Consider the following 24326-nt stretch of genomic DNA (forward strand, 5'->3'; position numbering starts at 1 on the left):
GCAGCATATCAAAATTTTATATATACGTGTGTGTGGATTATTATATATTTGTTTCAAATCTATAAATAATGTATAGTTGGATTTATATTTTAATTTAAATATGTAAAATTAGCTTGCTCAATATTTTTTAAAAACAATCAAGTAGATTTATTTAAAAAATTTAATTAAAGATTTTATTTAATGTAATTTAACTTGAATAAGATTACATCCAATTTTTTTGAATAAAATTTAGTGATGTGATTAAAAATATTAGTTTTTTGAAAGTATTTTTTTCAGTATTACTAAACTATAATATTATTTAATCAAATTACGGTACTTTTAGTTACAACTAATTATTTTTTCATGCATTGTTAATCATCGATGAGTACTCAATAAGAAATTACTGGATTTAAATTGAACAAATAGTTTTTTTTTTTTTTTGTGAGATTTAGCAGAACGGATTTTTTTACATAAAACATTTCTTATGGGGTTTTCTTTTTTCTTTTTACATATAAAACTCTGTTTTTTTTAGAGGACATATAAAACTCTGTTCAATAGTTGTTTTAAAGTAAATTTCCAAATATTATTTTAAGGGATGGTTCATGTATCTGGTGCAATAATAAAATCTTCATATCGAATTATTTAAAGGGTTGCGTGTTAAATATATTTTTTTTGTCAAATAATTCTACGTCCTCTTGAATTATTAGAGAATATTTAAAAGTATTAAACTGGGATACATAAAAAGTACTAGTACTCAGATACACGCAATGCGTAGTTATATAGTGCAATTTTTAACAAAAATAAAAAATGGTGAAATAAAAATACAAAAATGAAATTTCTATATATAAATATCCATTAAAATAATATAACAATTTCGTAATTAAAGAGCTATCAAAAAAATATTAAATTAATTTATGGTAACTTTATTATTTCGATAACGAACCATGACACTAAAAAGTTTTAAGTTTAATAATATAGTATAAATATAATAACAAAAATCATAATATCTTTTACTGTATTATTATTATATAATAATACAAGAACACTGCATATAACTACATGAAGTCATATAGTAATTTTGGATTGCTTAAAATAATCTCCATCTTATCAGACTACCACATGATTTTACTATATTATAATAGCATATTTTATATTTTTTTCTCCTACTATTTCAATGTCAAAATTAAAATTATAAATTTCAAAAAACACACAATTATTTATTTATTTTTACAAAAACACACACATCGCATATCTACGAGCTATTGATATATGTGTGGAAGGGAAATGCATGGCGCAAAAAGTGCGGCTAGAAGAAAACAAATAGCAACCCTTTGGCAATCAATTTATTTATTAATTAATATATACAAGAAAAAGAAACAGGTTCTATTAATCAATCGAACACATATCATGATTTATGGATTATGGACTCAAAAACAAAGGACAAAACTTCATAAATATATCTTAAGAGTGTCTCAAAAACATGAGAGACAAAAATATGCGCTATTTACGAGATTGAACTATCCAGTTAATTAGATTCTTGATCATTCAAACAAGAGTTGCGGATAATATTGATTAGATCATCAGAAATTAACAAGAGTTTAATTAGTCGATTTGTTAGTGAAGAAGAAAAAATGTTATCTAGTGACATGTTTCGATAATTACATTAGGCCATATATGTGTGTGTTTATATATATAAATTAATAACTTTAGATTACGTCTTTTCAAAAAAAAGTAAAATATAATTATTTTGAAATAAATATAAGATACAATAGTAAGATTAAATTTTAATAAATTATAAATAACAGTGATTCGGTAGAGAAATATAATTTATGAATAGCTTATGTCAAACTTCATACATACATAAACGAATAACATCACTCAAATTTAAATATATAATACAAGTTAATCTGTAATAGTCTTCTATAATATATAATAATCAGGTTGGAATGGTTTTTTTCCCTAATTAATTTGGAATTTGAATTTTTATTCTTAGCGTGTAGCAGGAGTATTTTAAGGGGAAAGATTGTATGTTAGATGAGTTATTAAAAAGAATTATATATTCCTGTCAAAAAAAAAAAGAATTATATATTATCCAATAATATTACATAAATTATATGTATAGTCCAACATATTACAGATTTATAGTGGTCCAATAATCTAATAATAAAAATCATAGACTTGGACATGACTCCAACCCCCAAAAACTAGTTCAAGGAAGAGGATTGAATGAGTTTATATATAATACAACTCTTAGGAATACACATCTGGAGCGTGAGAATATTATTAACGCATGACCCAACTATAAGCAGTCCAACACATGACGACGAAACCTAACTCTTATCCCATGTTAAGATTATTGACTTGAAACTAACTAAATCCAAAAACTACCTCAAAGAGAAGAATTGTCTGCGTCTATATATATGTAACTCTCAGAAATTTTATCCAAACAATACATGAGAATTACAAACTAACACATTATTTGAAGAGTAACACTCTTGTGAGACGTTCTCATCCGTGAGACGGGTCAACTCTACCCATATTTATAATAATAAGTAATATTTTTCGCATAAAATTTAATATTTTTTAATGAATAACCCATATAATTAGAGACTCGTCTAAAAAAAATGACCCTTGAAACGGTCTTGTCTTATTTGAAAAATATGTTAGATTAAATTTTTTTTTAAAAGACAAGATAAATAACATGATTTTTTTTTTAATTCCATAAGATAAGATTGATCTTCAATGTCTAAAGATAACTCTCAAAGGAAAGCACTTTGCTTTATTTCTAACTTTGTTTCCATCTGTATACATTTAGGGCGATGCAAACTAAGGCTAACAAGAATATCAACCTGAAAAGTATATAATTTAAAATTTTACATTTATTTTTCGCTACAAAAATTTTATATTTATCATAATTATTTTATCTTTTTTCCAGTGACAAGAAAAGAGGAAAGTTACACTTTAATGGTGCAAGTACGCTTTAATTAAAGTTATACAACAAAAATAACACAAATAATCATAACAAAGTTCGTTTTAATTTTAAAAAAATAGATATCCAAATGGTCATAGAATAATCTCGATGTTATGTCGTCGTTCATGATTTATTATTTTGATAATTAAAGTCGTTTAAAAAAATAGAATAAAATAAAGTTTATATATGTTTTCCTAATAATGGAAGTGAAATTTGTTAATTATTATTCATTAATATTATTTTTCTGGAATGAGTAAAAGGCCATATTTATGTAGGTGTAAAAGTTTTTACCGTCGCTTTGGGCTTGTGTCAAAATTGTTTTCAGATTGCTTTTAATTCTTTTTCGCTTTATTACATATAATTTTTAATACTGGGCCCTAAAGTTTTACCTTTATCCTTTTAATCTACTCTATGTGGGCCATGAAGCCCAAACCGGCCGAAAGAAAACGGCCCTTAATATAGGTAAACTGGGCCCACCCCACCTTCCTTTTTTAACTTCCCATTTTCTACAAACTTCGCTTCAATTTGACTCTTTTTAAATTTTGTTGACAATTAATTTTGCATATATTTTGTTTATAAAGAGCCAATTTATATACACAAACAATTCCATATTGTCAAAAATATCCTCTAAAATAATCAATATTTCTGATTTAAATGTGTACAAGAACCCTATGTAATTGTTATAAAGAATATACAAAATTTTATATTACTTTTAACTTGTTCATCTACGTCTCTTGTGAATGACATTATGAGCTTAAAATAACTATCGTTTAACGTACTCTACTTATTGTGTATGTCACCGTCGCTTTTGTCGTGCCAAGTTTCATGATACGAGACCGACATTTTTAAATAAGATGTTATAACTTCATCTCCAAATCTAACTATATAAAAACCAACCCTAGTATAGTGTAACCAACAGTATAGACTTCGTAGAGGGCACAAGTGTGAAAATAGGTATTGCCAATTGGGTGAGGTTTACCTTTTTCCCGAATGAAACCCTTTTCACCTCTTGTCTATGACAATTTTGACCCGGCCCAATCACGGGGCCCACTAAGCTGCACTTTGTCAACGTGTCAATCTACTATTCCTCTAGCACGTTTCCCTTTGCAACGGTAAAAGAGACAGTCAGATCTCACCGTTCGATCCCCGATGGACGGCTGAGATGGAAACTTTCCGAACCTCGAGGAATTTTGAAACTAAACAAAATATGATCACGATGGTGACGTCAGCCACAGTACGGATGACGCAGCACGCGGGCCCCACTTCGCAGGTACTGCAACTGCAGCGCTGTGTCCCCCCGGTCAGGCCGGGAGAAGAAGATCGTGGGACCCACACTGAATGACAGCCACGTCATCGTCAGTCATCTTTGACGTTGCTGTAAGAAATCCGTCGGCAAACCACACATCCAAATTGAAATACGATCTTTAAAAAAAAAATTGAAAGATGATCATCACGCATTGAGTAAATTTTGAGCTAAAATAGTAGTTTGTAGATTATGTTAATCGGATAAAAATTAAGTAAATTACGTGCGATAAACTTGAGTTTAATAAAGTGTTGGTAAATTGGTATGTTTGACACCGTTTTATTCATGAATTGAACAATGATGAATGATGGATTAATAATATAAGATTTTTTAATCAATATAATTTGGATTAGATAATGGTGCATGACACTAATTCTTGAAAGAACTTGAGCCAAACATTGAACAAAACAAAAATGATTAATAAATCAATGTGTTATCATTCACATCAAACGATGCCAGATGCACATCCGGTAAAAATAAGACAGCTTTTATATACATTTAATTTAATTAACATGTAGTTGTTTTATTACTGAGTCGGAGAAGAAGTTTGTTAAATTGATTTTAGAATATAATATCTTGTTAAAAACTTGGAGCTTTTATGTCAGTTGAGAAAAAAATAGATATATAAATTAGGGGAATAGTTGGTCCAAATTACAATTTAATTTTTCGATTTTCTTATTTGTGTGACTTCAAGTTGAAAATCTTTTTGTGATTAACTTTTTTGCTTTTCTTGAAAAATTTGTTCCTTATTTTTTTTTATTAAGTCATTTATTTAATAAGGTTGCATTCGAACATGTTGGAAGATTTCAAATAAAAACATTTGAAATTTGTGAATTTGAAATCACTGGATTTAACAATGAATCTGAGTTTGATCCTGAAAAAACACTAAGTTAACATAAATTTTGAATCATATGGATACAGTAAACTTCATGCATGAAAATAAAATCAAATCCACTCAAATTTTTAAACCATGCGCATATTATTCAGAATCAATGTCTCACCTCACATTAAAAACAAAATTAGGACTGCAAAAGAAGTGAATATTTTCATTTTAACTCCGAATATATTATAAATATATTAGGTAAATAGAAGTAAAATTATATTTAGATGAATTGTAAGTATTTTATAAAAATCTAAAAATCAATAGAATCAAACAAAATAATTTACTCTGTTGTCCAAATTAACTAGAAGAGTAAAATTGTTATGGAGTATCAATTATTACATCAACATATATTATAAAATAAACTCACAATTTACTATCACATCATTCTACGAGTGATGTTACTTATACTATGTTTTATACATTTTACATAATACTTTATGAATCAATAATATATTAAATAAATAAATGATGTAGACCGAGACTAAATGATATTAACGTGATATATTATATAAAATTTATTTTCGTTATTGAATACTATATATCCACGTCTTATTTAAACAATTCGGTGATCTCAACTGCATTTATCCGAAAGTTTACTCAGTGCACATTAAAAATAAAGGCTGCAAGGTGTCACATCATAAAAAAATATATTTAGTGATCCCAAAACTTTTTAGCTTAGAACACGCCTTTTGTCGGATGGTATCATAAATTTTTATCCGCACGAAAGATCAATCTTATCAATATTTCCATCCAAAATTAATATTTTTAACATAAAAAATATTATTTTTATATGATTTAAATAAAAAAATCGTCTCATAAAATTAACTATGAGATTATCTCACAAGAATTTTGTGTTCATCTTATATCTGTACAATTTTATCAACAAAAACTGAACAAAAACTTTGATTTTAATTTTCATCTTAAATATTTAAATGTGAGATATTTTAATATTTGTCCACGATCTACTGTTTACACAGTCCCCCCTTTCTCCTTCTTTAAATCTCAGCACCACTTCACTTCAGCAGCCCTCCCTCTCCTCTGCATCCCCTCAAATTCTTAGTATTTTCTTGCTTCTCTGCTAAATTTTCTTGCATTATTCACTCTAGAAATCTGTGGTTGCTCCAATATGTTGTGAGATTTGGTGAAGAAGGGCTTTACAATGGCATACATGTGTACAGACAGCGGGAATCTGATGGCGATTGCGCAGCAAGTGATTCAGCAGAAGCAGCAACAGGAGCAGCAGCAAGTGCAGCAGCATCAGCACCAGCAGCAGTTCCTCAACATCAACCCTTTCTGCCTCAGCCCATGGCCGGGGACCAGTTCCGCCGTCGGAGCTCAACACCATGCTCAGGCTTCCGCCTCTCTCGGCTATGGGTTTCTCGACCCGTTTGGTGTCTCGGGTGGCGACCCGGATACGACCGAATCCGGGTTTCAGTTTCCCAGCTTGGAACACCACTCCGCAGCTGGGTTTAGGTTTTCGGATTTGTGCGACGGTCCGGGGGGCGATTTTGACTCGGAAGAGTGGATGGAGAGCTTGATTGGCGGCGGAGATTCGACGGAGAGCTCTAATATTCGGACGTATTGCGACACGTGGCGGCCCGGTTCTGACTTTACCACTCATATATATGATCCTGATCCGTTCCCGAGTCGGCTCGGTGCTAACTCGTCTCCGCCGTCCGATCTCGCCCGAGTTATCTTCTCCGAACCCACCTCCGCCCTGGTCCCGCCTCCTTCCGCCGTGAAAGAAACGAAACCAGAAATACCTGATGAAGAAGACGTCTTGGTGACCGGTGATTGTAACGCTGTTGCTTCCACTAGTTCCCCTGAAACCTCCCCCAAAGGGAAGCCATATCTGAAAGCTTTATTAGACTGCGCTCGGTTCTCTGATTCAGACCCAGAAAAGGCAGTGAAATCACTTTTACGACTCAGGGATTCGGTTTCCCAGCACGGAGATCCTCTCGAGCGAGTATCGTACTATTTTTCCGAGGCCCTTTATAGTAGAATCTCGCCTCGAGGTGTAAAAGCTGCCACAGTTAGTGATACTACCTGTGAAGAGTTCACTTCATCGTACAAAGCCCTTAATGATGCCTGCCCTAACTCTAAATTCGCCCATTTGACTGCAAACCAAGCAATTTTAGAAGCCACTGAGAAAGCCAAGAAAATCCATGTTGTGGATTTCGGGATTGTTCAGGGAGTCCAATGGGCTGCCTTTCTACAGGCTTTGGCAACAAGACCGGCGGGGAAGCCTGAAAGGATTCGACTTTCGGGAATACCCGCCGCCGCTCTTGGGCATACTCAGGCGGCTTCACTTTTGGCTACTGGGAAGCGATTGCGAGACTTCGCCAAGCTTTTGGATTTGAATTTTGAGTTTGAACCCGTTTTGACACCGGTTCAGGAGCTAAAGAACTCGAGTTTCCGGGTTGAGCCGGATGAGGTCACAGCAGTGAACTTCATGCTTCAATTGTATAATCTACTCGACGACAGTGATGAGGGCGTAGAGGCAGCCCTCAAGCTTGCAAAGTCTTTGAAACCCAAGGTTGTAACTTTAGGTGAGTATGAAGTGAGCTTGAACCGGGTCGGGTTCTTGCCTCGTTTCAAGAATGCCCTCAAGTACTACACCGCTGTGTTTGAATCCCTAGACCAGAACATGGCTCGGGACTCACCCGAGCGCATCCAGGTTGAAAGATTGGTGCTTGGCCATAGAATAGCTGGAGTAGCTGGGCCGGAAGAACAAAGAAGACAGCGCATGGAAGATAAAGAAAGATGGAGGATTTTAATGGAGGGTGCCGGTTTTCAGCCCGTAGTCTTCAGCCATTATGCTTTAAGCCAAGCTAAACTACTTCTTTGGAAATACAGTTACAGCTCGTTTTACAAGCTTGTTGAATCTTCTCCACCGGGGTTTCTTTCTTTAGCTTGGAATGATGTTCCATTGCTCACTGTTTCTTCCTGGTGTTGATTGAATTAGGCTGAATTTGGTCGGTATTTTTCACCTTCTGATCAATCTCTTTGGATCCTTGGCCTGGAAACAGTGAAGAGAGATTGTTAGTGGAGTCTGTTTACATGAACTAAACTGTGTTTATCCTAGCGATGCATCAGTTGCAGGAGTAGATGAAAGACAATCTTACCAGTAGGGGCAGAGTTAGTAGTTTTGAAGCTTTTTTGGGGGCCAACTCATTTTTCCACTCGTTTCAGTATGAATTTCTGGTTAATTTGCCGAAATGATTAGTGTTCCAAGGCTTGTTTTATGCTCTATTTTACAGTTTTAACTCATGGCCTAATTGTTTGTTCTGTCATGTGACTAGTTGAAGACCAACTGTAACTGTGTATATGAATCTGAATTATTGGTGTTTCGTGCTAATCGATCTCTTGCTTTTCAATCTTTCAAGAACTGGAAAAATTCCATGAGTTTTATGCCCTGCCCTGTGTTATGCCCAACCATTTGAAGAATCCAATTCTATATTCGGAGAAGAAAAACTAATGTGTGGGAAATCATGATGGGGTTCTTGTGTTATGTTTGTGTTTATTTTATTGACGTGGGGCAGTTTTTTAAGTTGCTTGCATGTCTAGTGAAACTAGCACTGTAGCACCCCTTGAAAGTTTTATATAATATAGCAACTGAAGAAAGTAATTTTCTTTAATGTTTTAGGTTTTGCAATGGGGGTAGACTGGTATAGACCCAAAAATGGGAAGAATGACACATTTTTGGCATCAATGAAGGTGAAATACATATTCATATGAGTTGTATATGTTTGGAAAATCACTTGGGAGGTCGTCGGTCTCTCTCGATCTTTTGCTTGAACTCCCCGAGGTTTGCATTCATCGAAGTGAGAGGCGCCCGCCCGGGGTTGGGGAAAAGATCCAAGGGGAACACTTTTTAAGTAATACAAAAGTCATGTTTGAGATTGTTTTCAAAAAGTGTTTTCGAGATTTTTTTTATCACAAAATAATTTTAAGCATGAAAAACTCACAAATTCTTTTTGAAATCAATCTCAAAAACTACAGTGTAAAATCTCATTATAATTGGCTTTTGTATTTATTGACGGTGGTTAGAGTAGCGGCATTTGAATAGAGTGTAGACTACTGGTTGAAGGTGAAAAAGTACTGATTAACTGTTATATAGGTTGAGGAAACAGTAGACTGTATAATACTCCTCGACTGAAAATTATGTACACGCTGTTGTAAACTTGTATGTATTGACATTTTGAAATCAGTCTTTAAATTCCAAAGTCCTTCATAGTGATTTTAGTACACTTCTACAAGATAAGTTATTTTTTAAGGAAATTTATTTAGAAAAATATAAACCTTTTTAATTAAAATATGAACATTTACTCTTGTTGTAGAGGCCGAAAATCTATGTTACCGCCTAGAAAATTTAAACCTTTCTAAACCAATTGGCCACTGTTAGATTCAAACATCCACCTTTCATTCCTCAACCACAAAAATCATGAACAAGTGAAAAAATAAGGATTGATCGCGATTCCTTCGTCGCATATTCTTTCAGCATCCAAATTATGATCAGGTTTGGCGTTGTCAAAATTCGGGATTCTGTGTATTCTTTTTGAAAGCAATCTCAAACACTACAAAATTGTGAAGTGTCTATATTGCCGTAAAAAGGACATTCTTAGATAGTTGAGTTCAAATTCTTGAAAGGGTGACTGTCGTATGTTTTCTCCATAAATCCACCTTTTGTTTAGTATTTTTTTTTGTCTAGCATTAAATGCTTAACCGGCTCTTTGTTAAATATAGTGTTTGTGCATTAAAATTTAAATACTTGGTCTCCAAAGACAAATATGCATCGAACATTTTTTATAAGAGTTTCTTTTTTTCACAAAACTTTTATAAAAATTTTTGAAAGTTGTTTCTTTTGGGCTACCGTTTTATAAAGAGTGAAAGGGCTACCATATTCGGAAATTCAGGCTTCAGCTCCATGATGTCATGAACACATCTAGCGAGTAAAAGGGCTACCAAAAACACGAACCTATTACCTATATGTAAATCCCGGGTTGGTAATCTATTACTTTTTTTATTTAATATAATTTTGTGAATTCGACTTTTCATATTATTAAATTTCAATTTTACTCAATAATTTTGTTTGTTTGTTTTATGATTTTAGAGCAACATATCATTAACGCCATATAAGCACTTTGATAGTTTGATTAAAAAAAATTAAAATTCACCATACAAACAATCAAAATCACAATCAAGTAATTAAATATATAAGATTAAAAATGTTTTTTTATTTATAATAATTTAGCATGTTGTTATAAATTTGTTAGAATCAGAACCATTGTTGTAACTACGAGCTTACCAGAATTAGACTAACTGTTGTGGTAGAGGTACGCTTAGGATCTCATATTTTGGTTATTCTGGTGCGTTTGTGAATTTTTTGACTCGTCGTGGTAAAAGAATCGATATATATCGGTAATTAATATATGGTATTATAAATTAATGAGATGAGTTATTAAATGCAAATGGTATGAAATGTTTAAAAGGGACACAATGGGTAATTCACTATGAGAAGGATACGCGACGAGATCCGACGAAGAGGGCTTTGGTGGCAATCAGTCAGTCCGCTGGCAAGGACGATTAGGATAATATTATCATGGGCACTGCTCCTGGTATTATTTAATTTAATTCAATTAAGGACATATATCTAAAAACATCATTAAAATAATTTATGTCCTGATTTTATTATTTTTTAAAAACTAATAAATACTAGATTAGAAAGATTCCATGTCATTAAATTTTTATAGGTGGCTATTATTCTGTGTACATAGAGCATTTATACTAGTAAGATGCAAATTTTTTACAAATTTGAAATGGGAAAAATTATTTTTTTCTGCTGAATCTGGTAAGATTTTTAAAACTAGAAGTTTCCACTTTGAGTGAAGTAATTTTAAGTTTTTAACTTTCATTTGGACACATACATCGTACATGCATCTGAACTTTTGCATGAATCCGAATAAAGCACATGCCAACAAACAAGGGAGTGAAGTGAAGGAGAAGGAAAGAGCAAGAAACCAGCGCAAGGTGGCATCATAAAGAATTATTGGTCTTCATGCAGTAGCTGGCACCTACATTTCTTCAGAAATCAGGATAGGGAAATACTTCCTCGCCTTCTTCATATTCCTCGTCTGCGCCGATTCGCTCCTGTTGAGCGTCGTCATCTACAAACAGAAAAGAAGCTTCTCTGGATTGCCAAGATTTGTTATCATGTTTCGATATAACAGAGATTAGCTTATCCTTGATGCACTTCTCAACATTGTCCCTATCACTTTCTTGGCACTGGAAACCAAGAAGGGAAAGACACTGTCTTTGGAAGTTCAAGTCGTTTGAGGACAATATTAGACCAGTGATTGTCTTCGCAAGATCAGGTGCATAGTTGGAGATCTGCCAAAGAATGAATTTCAACTTCTTAGACAAACTAGTGGGAAAAAATAAGGAGTATGATGCACTCATGCTTTCAACAAATCTTCATCGATATAAACAAGCAGTATGAAAATGTGGAGTGGTACATAAGTGCAAGAACCTATTCCACTTGAGCTGGAGTTTCTGGTAGGATACCTTATTTGCATAATAATAAAAAAAACTGGTTCTTAGGCTGCTATAACTGTATAATGTTGACCTATGTCGAACCAAATCAGGTATATTGTACATTTATTGAGACTAGAGAGAAATTGTAAAGTGATTCCCAAGTTTCAGATGCTTTCCCATTTCTACCGTGCTGGTTTCTAAGTTGAATACTTGAATTCCGTTGTTAGTACCTAAAATACGAAGAACACCATGAAAGAAAATAGGAAAAAAGAAGGAATTATCTTCTTACGGTACAGAAACTTTCTATATTGATATTAATGTTTATTAATAGACCTAGAGACCACGAATTCAAACCTTAAGTGCACGCTCACTGAGCAAGACTCCTGTATTCTTTTCCTTCAATTCCTTCAGTGCAAGCTTGACAGATTTTCTAGTAAGAGTTCGATCAACTCGACTATTTTCTGTGCTAGACATCTTTTTTCTAGCCACAAGTTAAGAAACAAGGAAGAAAACATAACAAGTCGTAGGGCACACCAAAATTTCAGAGGAATATGATGGATATTATTGAAAACTTGTACAACAAGTCGAGGATATTGTCTACTGTATCTATGGAGCACAATGCTGATGTGGACACATGGTGGCAGGTTCTCCCACTCTAGTAAAACAAGACCATCTTGATCTGCAAGACTTCTTAGAGTCAATCCATACTTTTTCCATTCAATGCTGGTCAGTGCATCGAGAGATGACTGCGGCATTGAACTGGGTGAGAAATCTCTGTTATACAAGACCTAGATGCAGAAATGCAAATTCATTAAATATAATTCCATGTGAGAGTTTTTGCTGCATAAAGGAAATCTTTTCTTTATCCCTGTTATGAAGGAAGAACCCATGTTTCAGGAAGAGAAAATGTAAAAAAGACTAAGCCGTCAGATCCAAACAGTAAAAAATTCCATGGGAGATAGTTGAACGAAAATTACCACCAATTAGGTTTTGCTGCATTGTATATGTAATATGTAACTTAGAACGAACCTCTGTTTTTCTGCCGTACAAACAGCAGCAGGAAGTTTGAGCTGGTACTGTTGTTTCGCTGATGATTATAACAGCATCCATCACCTGTCCACCACTTTGTTGGTTTCCTGAGCTGCACGCGACCCCAGTGCCAACTTTGAGTATCTTTCTGTGAACATTATAAAAAAAAAAACATAATTATGACATAGTCAAACAAAATTTATTATAACCATCAAAATCTGCAGAAGGTGATGCTGAAAGACTAAGCGAGAGCCTTCTCAATGATGAATTTTACATTCTGCATGAAAACATAATGAGTTAAGCTTAATAACCCATACTAACACCATGGCTTCTGTGCCCTGCCATTGTTAGATATGTTCTGGCCCGGCAGGGCTGGTCTATGTTTTCGATACTGTAAAAGTAGACTAAAAAGATTAGACAGTATCTACAGACGGTTCATCCAGATGATTATTGTTAAAATATTCAACAGTTATAAATCTATTGATATAAAGAAAACAGGAAATCTATGATTCAAAACACACCCAGTTGAGGAGCAAGAGTGGCACTCTTCAACCAGTCTGTTTCCATGCTTCAAGACATATTCTTCGAATCCCAACTTCAAGAAGTCAATATCCGCTGCATCCATGGGCAAGGCACTGCATGCATTTTCCAGTACAATACTTTTATATTGTGATCCTGTGTTATCCCCAGTGTCGACAGAGAGTTCAATTGCAATCTTCTGGAGACATCAGCGCAGATGAGAAACAAGTGAGATCACCTTACATCAGAATTATTCCAGAAATTATACTCAATGTACTACAATCATAAAGTGCATTTTCCAAAAGAATAGGCATTAGTAGCTGAACACATAATTTTAAAATTTCAAAAGACATGAGTCTATACAAACACTACGTAGACTAAGAGGATCGTTACCATCAACCAAGGAAATAAGATGCACTTTCGTTTGAGAGTTGAAATGCGGGCGGGAATCAATTTGATGATTTTGATCCCACTTATTAACTAATGATCTAGTACATGTCTTATCAACTGTTAACCCTCTTGAATGGAGTTTGGTCTCTTTAGTAACTCCCTATGTAGAGGTCCTTCTAAGTTCAGGAAATGTAAAACCTTAAGTAACAAAAGCAGATAAGCTGCAGAAAAAATAGCATATCAACAGAGGGAATCCAGAACTCACTGGAGATCTCAGAACAAGCATCTGCAAAAAAATCAGTAAGCAAATGAATTCGGTATCAGCAGTGCAGTTAATTAATCATACCCAACACTCATCAAATTTAGAAAATTGGATCAGCGTCAGAAATCAACCTTCCTAATGAAGATTGTTATCATTGCCAGTAGAACATCAATTTTTTCAGGTATTGACAATGATACTTCAGTTCCACTGCAAAAGAATAACAGAACACATTCAGTAGAGGAATTTCTACATTTATGACAGAAAAGAGGAAACACATTGCCTGAATTTTGCGCCATTCTTTGTTGCTGACGGTAGTCTCACAAGTCTTCTTGACGAAGTATTTTCTTTCAAGTCGAGTTTAATGTGGTGAATCTCATTATCAGTGATACCTGGTCAAGGATGACAATGAGGCTCTAACGATGAAAGTAGCTGCCAGGCTTCACATTTATTTTCTGGAAAATCTTTATGACTCTTAAGTTTATCACTTCTCTATCAGTTACAATGCAAATATTAACCTATAAATTCTACCATCTCAAACAATCGATGTTCAAGTAAAATTCTCATCACAATTATGTGGCCCAAGGGACTTTCTAAACTAAATATTAGTCAAATCTTGCATATATGCCACCGATTATCACCTGATTCACCCTGGCTAAAACAATATATTGATTCAACTTTTTGTCATTTAGATCAGATTAGTTTGGGTTAAAAATAACTAGAGAAGAATTTAGATCAAGGTTCCTCTGGTTAAGTAATTCTTACGTTCTATAGTTAGTTCTGAAACTTTTAACGATAGTCTCGCATTCTTTATTTTGTTCCTGATCCTCACACATCCACAATTGAAGCTGTAGTTATTAAGAACACCCAGTAACAAAAGCCAAATTACTTTGAGAGAGACCTTACCTGTGGTAGCAATGCTAAGAACTCCATCTGCAACAAAAGATATGAATAGTAAGGGAATCTGAATTGATACAACGTCAATTAAGAGCATTACCAGAAAAAAAGAGTAAAAAATATTTTAAACATGTCATGATCAATAGATTATCAACAAGCTAAAGTTTGAATGATTAAAAATATGAATGTTAATGTAATCTTTACAGAATCTTTAACAAAAAGAATCTGATGAGCAGTTAATCTTCCTGGTTCGGTTATATGGGAAAAAAGTCAAAAAAACTACAACTAAGAGAGGGTATAGGAAATCAAAAGACTGCGACATTTTATCTCATATATGACCAGAGTTATGCTGTGAATGTGAAATACATAACAAGAAACTTGCTTCAAGCAAAAATTATGCAGACTTCATACCCATATAAGTATAAACGTAAGTTTCAATTAGAATGGCATAATCGTTATGAACAAAGAAGATGGTTCTTATCTAGAAGGATTGGTATAGATGGAATAACTTATTCACTTACCCCATTTACTAGTCAAAATGGGATCATTTCGAACTTTCAGTTCATGAAATTCCTCCAACGTGCTTCCAACACCTGTATCAGAAACTGTTGAAAGGGAAGAGATTACTATTGCAAGTCATCCGAGTTTTTGACTTTAGATTGATCTACAAATTCAAATTTCTAGCAGATCATCAGAAACATAAAACTGTCCACACTACTCAAATTCTGCAAAACTTTCATTGTGGATTTAGCCAACAAATTGTCTATTTGCGGCCCTAAACCGATGGAAACAACATAAGTTGGCCAATAAAAGCTACAATCACGTTGAATTGAAGTCCAAAATTTCAAAAACAGTGAGCACTCCAATTACGCACCATACAGTTTCTGTGCAAGTCAGAGACTCGGAATTACTTTCGAAAATTGCCATAAACACATTCTACTTAACCACATTGAAAGTGAAAGCACTTGTAAAATGCATCAATCATAGAAATAAAAGTTATCAAACTGGATAATTCGGAACATATATTACATGTCGGTGCAAAATAAACTTAAATTGCTGCAACCCAAGCCATAAATAAATCATAAATTTGCAACATATACCCGAGATTCGAACTGAAGGAAGTTCTGGCTTAAGGAAAACAGATAATCTGCAAATATCATCCAACTCGCGGCATCTTTGAAACCCAGAAGATATCAACTGTGCAAATCCAGTCAACGATCCAGTTAGCTCGAAGAATCTAAAGCTTTAAAGCGAGGAAAATGCTCAACTCACAAATTCACATAGTTTTTTCACAGAATTTATTTCCATTTGGGCAACCAGAAGCATCAGTATTCCAGCGAATACAGAAAACTGCGGAAAAATTTAATCTTCTTATCAGAACTTGGAAGCCCGCGCAAATTATGATTTAATAATAATAATCATAATGATGATAATAATTATAATTATCATTATTATTATTGTTATTTATTTTTTTGAGGTAATTATTGTTATTGTTATTGTTATATATTTTGAGAGGATTTTGTTATACAATTTCATCTAGCTGCTGATATTATGCTTGTATACATTCTTAACTTAGATATTTTCTAAATCATTAAGTTATTAGTTATTAATTATGATCAACAAATTATGTAGTTATACATATAATTTATTAAATAAGCTTCTTATAATAATTTTTAGAATGAAAAAAAATGTGCATTTTTGTTGATTAACTACAATGGTTAAGGTTTTTTTTTTTTTTTTGAAAAAACCGCATGTTGTGGCAGGGTTAAGCGTATTCCTACCATTTTATTAAAATAAAAGGAAAGTACAAGAGAGTAGGACCAACCAATACCACTCGAAGTTCTAATAATAATAATATATATATATATATATTAATATTTTGAACAATTATTGTGATCCCAAAATTTTTTAGTTTCAAATCAAACTCGAGCTGAATTTAAAACATTAAAATTTCTTTATATTCGGCTCAATTTGCATGCATAGTTCACACCCTTAAATAGAGTCGTCAAAACAGGTCAGGTCCATCGGACCAGCCCGTCCCACCATAAAAAATTAACGGGTTGGGTTATGGTTATTGGTCCGTTTGGAAGCGGGCCTAAACGGACCAATCCAAACATGCCACGGGTTGAGGCGGGACGAGGCAGGCCGGCCCGTCGATTTTTTTAAAAAAATATAATTTTAATTTTTTTAAATTATGAGAATAAAAACACTTAGTTAAATAATTTTTTAAAAAAAAAATTAAAATTAGTATTTGATGTATTTTTAATATCTTACATTATTTTTTTTATAGTTAAATATCTATTTATATTATTTGATAATGTTATTTTTTTATCTAAAACATAATAGTTAAATCAAAATTTTATATGATTTGTTTGATTGTGAGATTTATTTGTTATTGTTTTTTCAATCCCAAATACTAATGATGTTTTTGAATATTTTTTTATTTTAAAAAAATTTAGCGGGTTGGCATGTAACCTACGGCGGAGCGGTTTTGGATTTTTATGGCCCATTTAGAAGCGGAATGTGAGACGTGACAATACGTCTGACGGCCCATCTTAATCGTTGTCATCAAATATAGATTTTGATAAAAGGATACAAGTTTAATGATTTCTTTAATGTTAAAATCAATATTCACAGCAAAATTGCACTCGTAACAACTAGTTGTTGCAAAAATGTGAAATTCTTCTAGTGGCAAAAAAAAAAAAAAAAAAAGTAAGTCCATCGGCGAAGAATTAGATATAGAAATGGATTAATTAAACTGAAGCAATTATTAGAAACGGTGAAGAATTAGATATAGAAATGGATATGATCTTCAACGTAGCAGCTACCAGCCTTGGACGGGCCATCGGCGATGAGGATCCGGCAGCCAACTCCGCCGCTTCTTCTCCGCGGCCGGTCCCTTTTTACCAATATTCTCCATTTTCTTCAGAGAAAATACCTTGGAAACAAATGATCTCCACGCCGCCGGCCGAGTAGTCCTCGTGTGATTAATATTTGATTCGTGGGTCGTCGTCCATCGCATGGACTTGGAGATCCTCTCATAAACAGCGATTCTGGAGATCTGGCCGGGATTAATCTCCAACTCCGATGCGAGGATGGAGCTACTGTTGGATCTCCCCAGTTTCCTGAACGAGGAGCTCTCTTCAAGCCTCAAGCTCCCGCAAAACATGTCTTTTGATTGAATCTTTGAAGCTGTAAATTTCGGTTAGATGTTTGTCTGTTACGTCTTTTTCTTGGTTTGTTTGGTTTCGGGGAAGTCAGCAGCCCACCACCAGTCTTTTTCTATTCAGCATGCTGTGCACACGTTGGATTTTTAAATGACTCATATACACAAACTACTCTAGTCCGTAAGCCCAATGCGACATGCTAGTTTAAAAAGGTAAACTCTCGAACTACTGCAATAGTCTGCAAACTACGTTAGTCAGTAAACTATCCAGTGCGACATACTAGTTCAAGAAGGTGTTGGCAGGAGAAATCGAACTCCTAACATATGGCCAAAAACTCATCTACTCTATCAACTTGAATATACTTTAACATATTCCTATATACCTTTCTCTCTCGGTTTTGAATTTAACATGATTACATTCCATTTAAATTAAAAAAATATTACAAAACAATAATTTTTAAAATTTATATTGTGATATCATATTTATGAGTTTAAAAAAAAATATAATATTTTGAGATTTTTAATCTTTAATATAAAACATCATTTATACGAAAATACTTTAATATATAAATTTATTATGTTTATGTCATGTGTAAAATTTATTAGGTTTGTTCTTATGTTTTGTTTTGTTTTGTTTTTTTTAATACTGAAAAAGAATTATTTTACTTTTCTGATATAGCTTCTTTTTACAGGGCCAAGGTACGACATGAAAGGCTGATGGAGCCGACGAGGTTTGTTGCTTTGAAATCTTTGATAATTTGCAGAAATGAAATTCACGTATGTGTATGATCGAAGAAGAGGAAAATCAGATCAAATTTATTTTGGAGCAAAAGATGTTTATCGATGCAATGGTTTCTATCGTTAAGCACACTTAGCTTACACAACTGAAATGAAAACTAGGATGACAATTTTCCCAGCCGGTTCGGTTAAAAAACCCGAAACGGGACGTGTTCGGGAGATAATTTTCGGGTATAAGTTCGAGTTCGACCGAACATGTTGGGGCGGGTATGGAATGATATTCCTATCCGGAACCCCCCAATAATAGCACACTTATACAACTGAAAACTTATTTAAATCTATATTAAGCACACTTCAAAAATATACAACTGAGAACTTGACTCTGACTTCTACCGCGTTTTGATAACACGATAAAATCTTAGCCACCAGTTAGTTCAGAAAGTCTTTGCCCGCATGCTTAACCCTTTTGTGAGAACCCAGCCTCCAAGCAAGCAATGATGAGCCATAACAGAAGGAGTGAAGGCATGAACCATAACCGAAGGAGTGAAGGCAAAGAACTTTTCAAATCTGAAACTGAAAACCACCAAGAGTTGTAACAGCTGAAATAATGAGGAATCATGGCTGTTATTGGGAATTATTAGCCATGAATAGGAGACCCTTCAGTTATCAACTTCACCCTATAAATAGTGGTCAATATCTGAGTGAGGATCACACCCAACAATCAAGCGAGAATCTGCCATTTTTTTTCAAACACCAAGCTGTGCTACTTTCGGTTTTCTTGAGCTCCAGTTTGTTACCATTTTGGCCGAGTAAAAGCTGTTGAATTCTACCCATATATCAAGGTCCTTACATAGCTTGAGTCCCTCTTAAATTTGAAGCACAACAGCAACCGTTCGAAGCTCAAAAGTCTGCTCATTGTCGAGCACAAGTGATAACCAGAAATCTCGGAAAAAGTCGGCATCGTTTCGAAGTAAACTTTCTGTCCATTTTTGAGGAGATTTCTGTCCATTTCGAGAGCAAGTTTCTGCTGTTCTTGAAGCCTTCGAATCTGTCCAGGTTCAAGCAATCATCTACTGCAATCAAATCCAGAAAGTTGTCCGAGTTCAAGCCAAGAAGCAACGCCGAAGTCGAGCGAGGAGTGCATTTCTGTCCAGAAAACCGAGCAGACTAGTTCCTTTAGAACCAAGCAGATTTTGTCGTGAATTTAGTTCGAGTTTTTGTTCCAGTTGAGGCTCTCCAACAACGTTTACTCCTACACGATTTTCTTAGAAATCGAATACGGTAAGTGGGCTTTTACCTTTCTTTTGTGTAATATAAATTTATATACTTATATTTATTTTTGTGTGTGAGTTAAGTTTTATTAGAAATTTTAAACTCACGGACAATCCTTTCTATTTCATCCAAATCCATACTAGCCATGAAATATTGAAAACCACTCAGATCAAACACCAGAAGATCGAGTGAAAAACCTACAGTTACGTAGGAAGAAGACTCACATTAGTGTTCCCGAGAAAACCCTAAGGGAGATATTCATGAAATTATCCTTTAATATCTATTTAATTAGGAAATTTTTTTTTTACCACAAATATCCTTTTTTTCCATTGATAACTACTAATTTATTAAAATGTCACATTTTCAAAATCCTATATCCGTACCATTTTCCTCCGGTTCGCTTCGGTTTTCTACTAAAATTTTTCGGTTATTTCGATCGGTTAATTCGATTTTGATACTATTATTTTAATTAATATTATAAATATACTTTAAAATATAGTATGATAATTTTTTACATGATTTCTTTGTAAAACATTAAATTCAGAGTCTAAATGACTTAAATAAACAACAATCACTAAAAAATATTAAAAACGATCCTTTATTCACTATATATCATCTCATAAAATATATAATATAAATAAATCTATAAATAAAATTATTTATGTAATGAAATTTCAGTTTTTCGATCAGTTCGGTTTTGACATATAGAATCCGAAATCAAACCAAATAAATTTTGGTTTTAACATTTATATTCGAATTTCAAATTCTGGTTTTCAGTTCGATTTGGTGTTTGGCTTTTTCGATTTAGATTTACAGTTTTTTCGATTTTATCCGATGTTTGAACACCCCTACATATAAAAAAATGAAAAAAAAAAAATGTAAGTACGTTGTCGAACTAAAAATACAAACTTACATTTAATATGACTAAAAATAAAAAACCAAAAATATATTTTATACTTTTAGAAATTGAAATTTGTGTAGGGTTATTACTTATGAGTTATGAACCAGTTTCTCCCAAAAATAAAACAACCACAATAGCAATGCATAGAATAAACAAAACCACAGTATTACGCATACTGAATCAAAAGCTTCATTCATCATCATCGTCACTGTGTCCTCCTCCGCCTCGGACACGAATTTTTGGGGCCCGAAACTGGGATTTTTTTTCATCTTCTCCTTTGCCGAAGGTGGTTGTGTATGAAAACTTCTGAACCAGCTGCATGCATTTAATCAAAATCAAACCCAGAAATTGTAAAATCCCAGTTTCTACTAAGGGAGCTTTTGTAGAATTTATTAAAAATTTATAGCTTATAAAAAAATGAAGAAAAATGAAAAGTTGATAGTTTTTTAAAACAAAAGTGAAAAGATAAAATCAAATTTGGGTAGTGTTTGATAAATAAACGATTAAAGTGATTTTAATATTGATATTTTTGTTAATCATTTTTGAAAAATCATAATCACCACACGACTAGCTTTTAGATTTCAATTAAGTTAAGCACAAGCTAACACATAATCTGAGTATAAAAAAAATAAAAGAGGGATTTTTTAAGCCAAAATCAAATATGTGATTTTTTGAGGATTCATGTTCAAAAAGAATAAATAGGTTAATTGTTTACGTTTTATGGAAAATAATTTTTTAATCCACTAATTATTCAAAGTGGGCTTCTGGTACAATAACTTTGATTTTTCAGATTCTTAGTCCTATTTTGTGGAAATATTGGCATCACATCGAAAATTGTTTATAACACCATAAATATTTACTTGACACCGATAAATTGTCAGTGTCACTTGGATCACGTCAGGTATCCAAACAAAATAACCAGAAATTCAATACAATAAAATTAAAATTTGAATATGACAAAAAAAATTTATTTTCGCCATTTTTTTTACTTTTAATGGATTAAGATGACAAAAACTAAAGAATAAATATATTAAAGAAAGTTTAAAAATACAGATTATTAATTTTTAAATTGAAATGGTAGGGAAAATATATATATATATATATATAATATAATATAATATAATATAATATAATATAATATAATATAATATAATATAATATAATATAATATAATATAAGTGGGGGTAGCACTAAGTTTTTTTTTTAAAATAAAAATAAAAATAATTGATTAAACTGTGTCAATCAAAATTACATCCGAAATAACATGATTAAGTTTTCTCTTCTCTTCTATTATTATTATTATTATTATTATTATTATTATTATTAGGATTTAGGCAAGTTTGAATACAATAGCATTTTGATTTAAAAATTGTTTTTTTAAGTTGGTTTCTTTTTTTTTTTTTTACAAAAAAACTTATAATTCTCATTAATAATCACAGTATCATATTACAAATTTTCCAACCAAACCGAAAAAATCACGTTCTCCCACTTAAGGGGAAGAGGGAAGAAGAAGCAAAACACACTATGTTATGAGCCAAGATGTTTGCTGTTCCTTTAATATGAATAAGACCAACATCTCGTGTCTTCTTCATAAGCTTATGAAGTTGGCTTTTAAAAGTATTCTTTTAAATAAAAATTATAACAATTTTGTATTTGGATAAATAGATTGAAAATGTACGCATTTGTTTTTAGTTGAAAGTATTTGAAAACTATAAATATGGACTTTAACAAAGCACTTTCAATCTATCCAAACATAAATAAAACAATAAAAACATCTTTTTTATATATATAAAAAAAACTTTTTCTCTTTCTCACTTCTTGATCCAAACGCGCACTCTTTAGTAGTAGTGTGTTTTTTTGGCTATCACTTGACTTGCGATCTAATTTATGTCTCTTTCATTTGAGAATTCGAGCAGCTTGTTTTCCAGATTATATTTCTGAAAATATATTTACAGAAATTGTATAGAAACACGTGATATATTTAGTTATTTTTTTTTACTCTTTATATAACACGATGTGTAGAATTGTATATTATATAACACAGGGTTTTTGAAATACATGAAATATATATTAATAAGAGGTGTATTCAAACATTCCGTGAGTGAAATCGAATTAAAAAAAAAATTCAAATATATTCTAGTTGTTTAGGTAAAATTATCGAGTTCAAAATTTATCTCCTATCAAATTTATATTAATTATAATCTATTTTAGTTATCGCAATAACAGTAAAATTCGAAATTCCTAATGAGATCATTCGCCGAATAAACTCGTACCTTCAAATGGAAAATCAAATCATTCGATTCAAAAACAAAAATATTGTTTCACTTTAATAGAAAGAAGGAAATATTAATAACAATACCTTGAAACCATAGGAATAAGACTAAATTATCAACCATTAATTTAACCTAATTTACGAATACTCCATCAATTGCAATATTCATGTGTTCTTCAATCTGCCCGAAAGTTCTCCTGACTTTAACCTTCTTTTTTACCAGAAGTTTTTATATTCGAAAACTTATCAACCACCTGCATTTAATCAAAAATCAAACCCATAAGCAAAATCGGGTTTTCGGTTCGAAACCTGGTGACAACGAAAATACTGTAATAAAAAAAATATGTAATTTGGGGGTGAATTCACATTAAAATGTTGCAGTAAAATCAAATGACCTTTTACTTTCTTTAATTTTTTTGCTTCCAATAGATTAAAATGACAAAAAAATAACCCAACATATAATAGACACATACATAAACCATTATAAAATTAAAAAAAACAACTTATATACCGTCTGCCATTTGACTTGGAAACATTGTTTGTGACCTTCCATGGGAGTGTGGATGAATTCCTGGAAATAGTCCTTCACGTTCGTGAAAAAGCTCGCGTTCTCGCGATCAAATCGAGTCTTTCGACAAGAACCACCATTAACAGCAACTGCCCGATCAGCTTCCATTTTTTATGGTCCACAAACTTTGTTTCTAAGAAAATGATAGCATAGATGGCACACCCAATAAGTAAGAATAAATAATGAGAATGAAGAGAAAATATAATTCGCAAGTGTTTTGATATTACCTGACGAAAAAGAGACAGAAGAATTGAGGGGATGGTGGCTACTGTGTATATGCGTCTATTTATAATAGTCTGGTTTGGTTAATTTGTGGGGCTTCTTGTGCAAGAAAGGGATAATATGAAGATTAGTGGCTTGGGAAGGAGGACAAGTAAGTACTGTGATTGAAATGTTCTCTTCATCTGATAAAAACTCAGAAAGTCAAATCCTTTTTTTTGCCTGCAAGTCACCTAACCATTATGGACTCAAATTTACTTCGAATTGATTGAAGATAGATCAAGAATCAACGATATCCCTCTACCCCTCGAAGTCCAAAACGCGTCTAAGGTTTCTATTCAATCAGATTGAATTTAAACTACAAACATAATTGCATCGACGTTCAAGGTGGCACGCTCTTGTGCGCTTTTTTTTTTTACTTACTTT

At 32.8% G+C, this 24326-nt stretch overlaps 2 protein-coding genes and 1 long non-coding RNA gene across 4 annotated transcripts; 1 reads left to right on the forward strand and 2 right to left on the reverse strand.

Annotated features, from left to right (window-relative positions):
• Window positions 1-6068: 6068 nt before the first annotated feature.
• LOC140864110 (SCARECROW-LIKE protein 7-like) lies at window positions 6069-9281 on the forward strand. Its single transcript, XM_073268043.1, has 2 exons — window positions 6069-8327; window positions 8783-9281. The coding sequence occupies exon 1, from the start codon at window positions 6296-6298 to the stop codon at window positions 8090-8092; it is 1797 nt and encodes a 598-aa protein (XP_073124144.1). The 5' UTR covers window positions 6069-6295; the 3' UTR covers window positions 8093-8327; window positions 8783-9281.
• A 1706-nt stretch (window positions 9282-10987) lies between these two features.
• On the reverse strand, window positions 10988-16156 carry LOC140866377 (type 2 DNA topoisomerase 6 subunit B-like). 2 transcript variants are annotated; one of them, XM_073271355.1, is made up of 12 exons: window positions 16037-16156; window positions 15865-15961; window positions 15286-15369; window positions 14774-14800; window positions 14151-14259; window positions 14002-14077; window positions 13874-13894; window positions 13221-13417; window positions 12700-12847; window positions 12249-12458; window positions 12025-12144; window positions 10988-11526 (listed from the first exon to the last, which is right to left on the reverse strand). In XM_073271355.1, exons 1-12 carry the CDS (start codon window positions 16088-16090, stop codon window positions 11221-11223), a joined length of 1449 nt encoding a protein of 482 aa, XP_073127456.1. In that variant the 5' UTR covers window positions 16091-16156; the 3' UTR covers window positions 10988-11220. The 2 variants fall into 2 exon arrangements, 1 of the variants encoding a protein (XP_073127456.1); XR_012144868.1 differs by having other exon boundaries at window positions 11393-11526; window positions 12025-12458; window positions 13221-13414.
• Window positions 16157-23206: 7050 nt separating this feature from the next.
• LOC140863733 (uncharacterized) lies at window positions 23207-24068 on the reverse strand. The gene is made up of 3 exons (XR_012144012.1): window positions 23909-24068; window positions 23625-23814; window positions 23207-23367 (listed from the first exon to the last, which is right to left on the reverse strand). It is a non-coding gene; the product is annotated as an uncharacterized lncRNA (long non-coding RNA).
• Window positions 24069-24326: the final 258 nt, after the last annotated feature.

The sequence above is a fragment of the Henckelia pumila genome, chromosome 4, assembly GCF_033568475.1.
Source record: "Henckelia pumila isolate YLH828 chromosome 4, ASM3356847v2, whole genome shotgun sequence".
Taxonomy (NCBI): Eukaryota; Viridiplantae; Streptophyta; class Magnoliopsida; order Lamiales; family Gesneriaceae; genus Henckelia; species Henckelia pumila.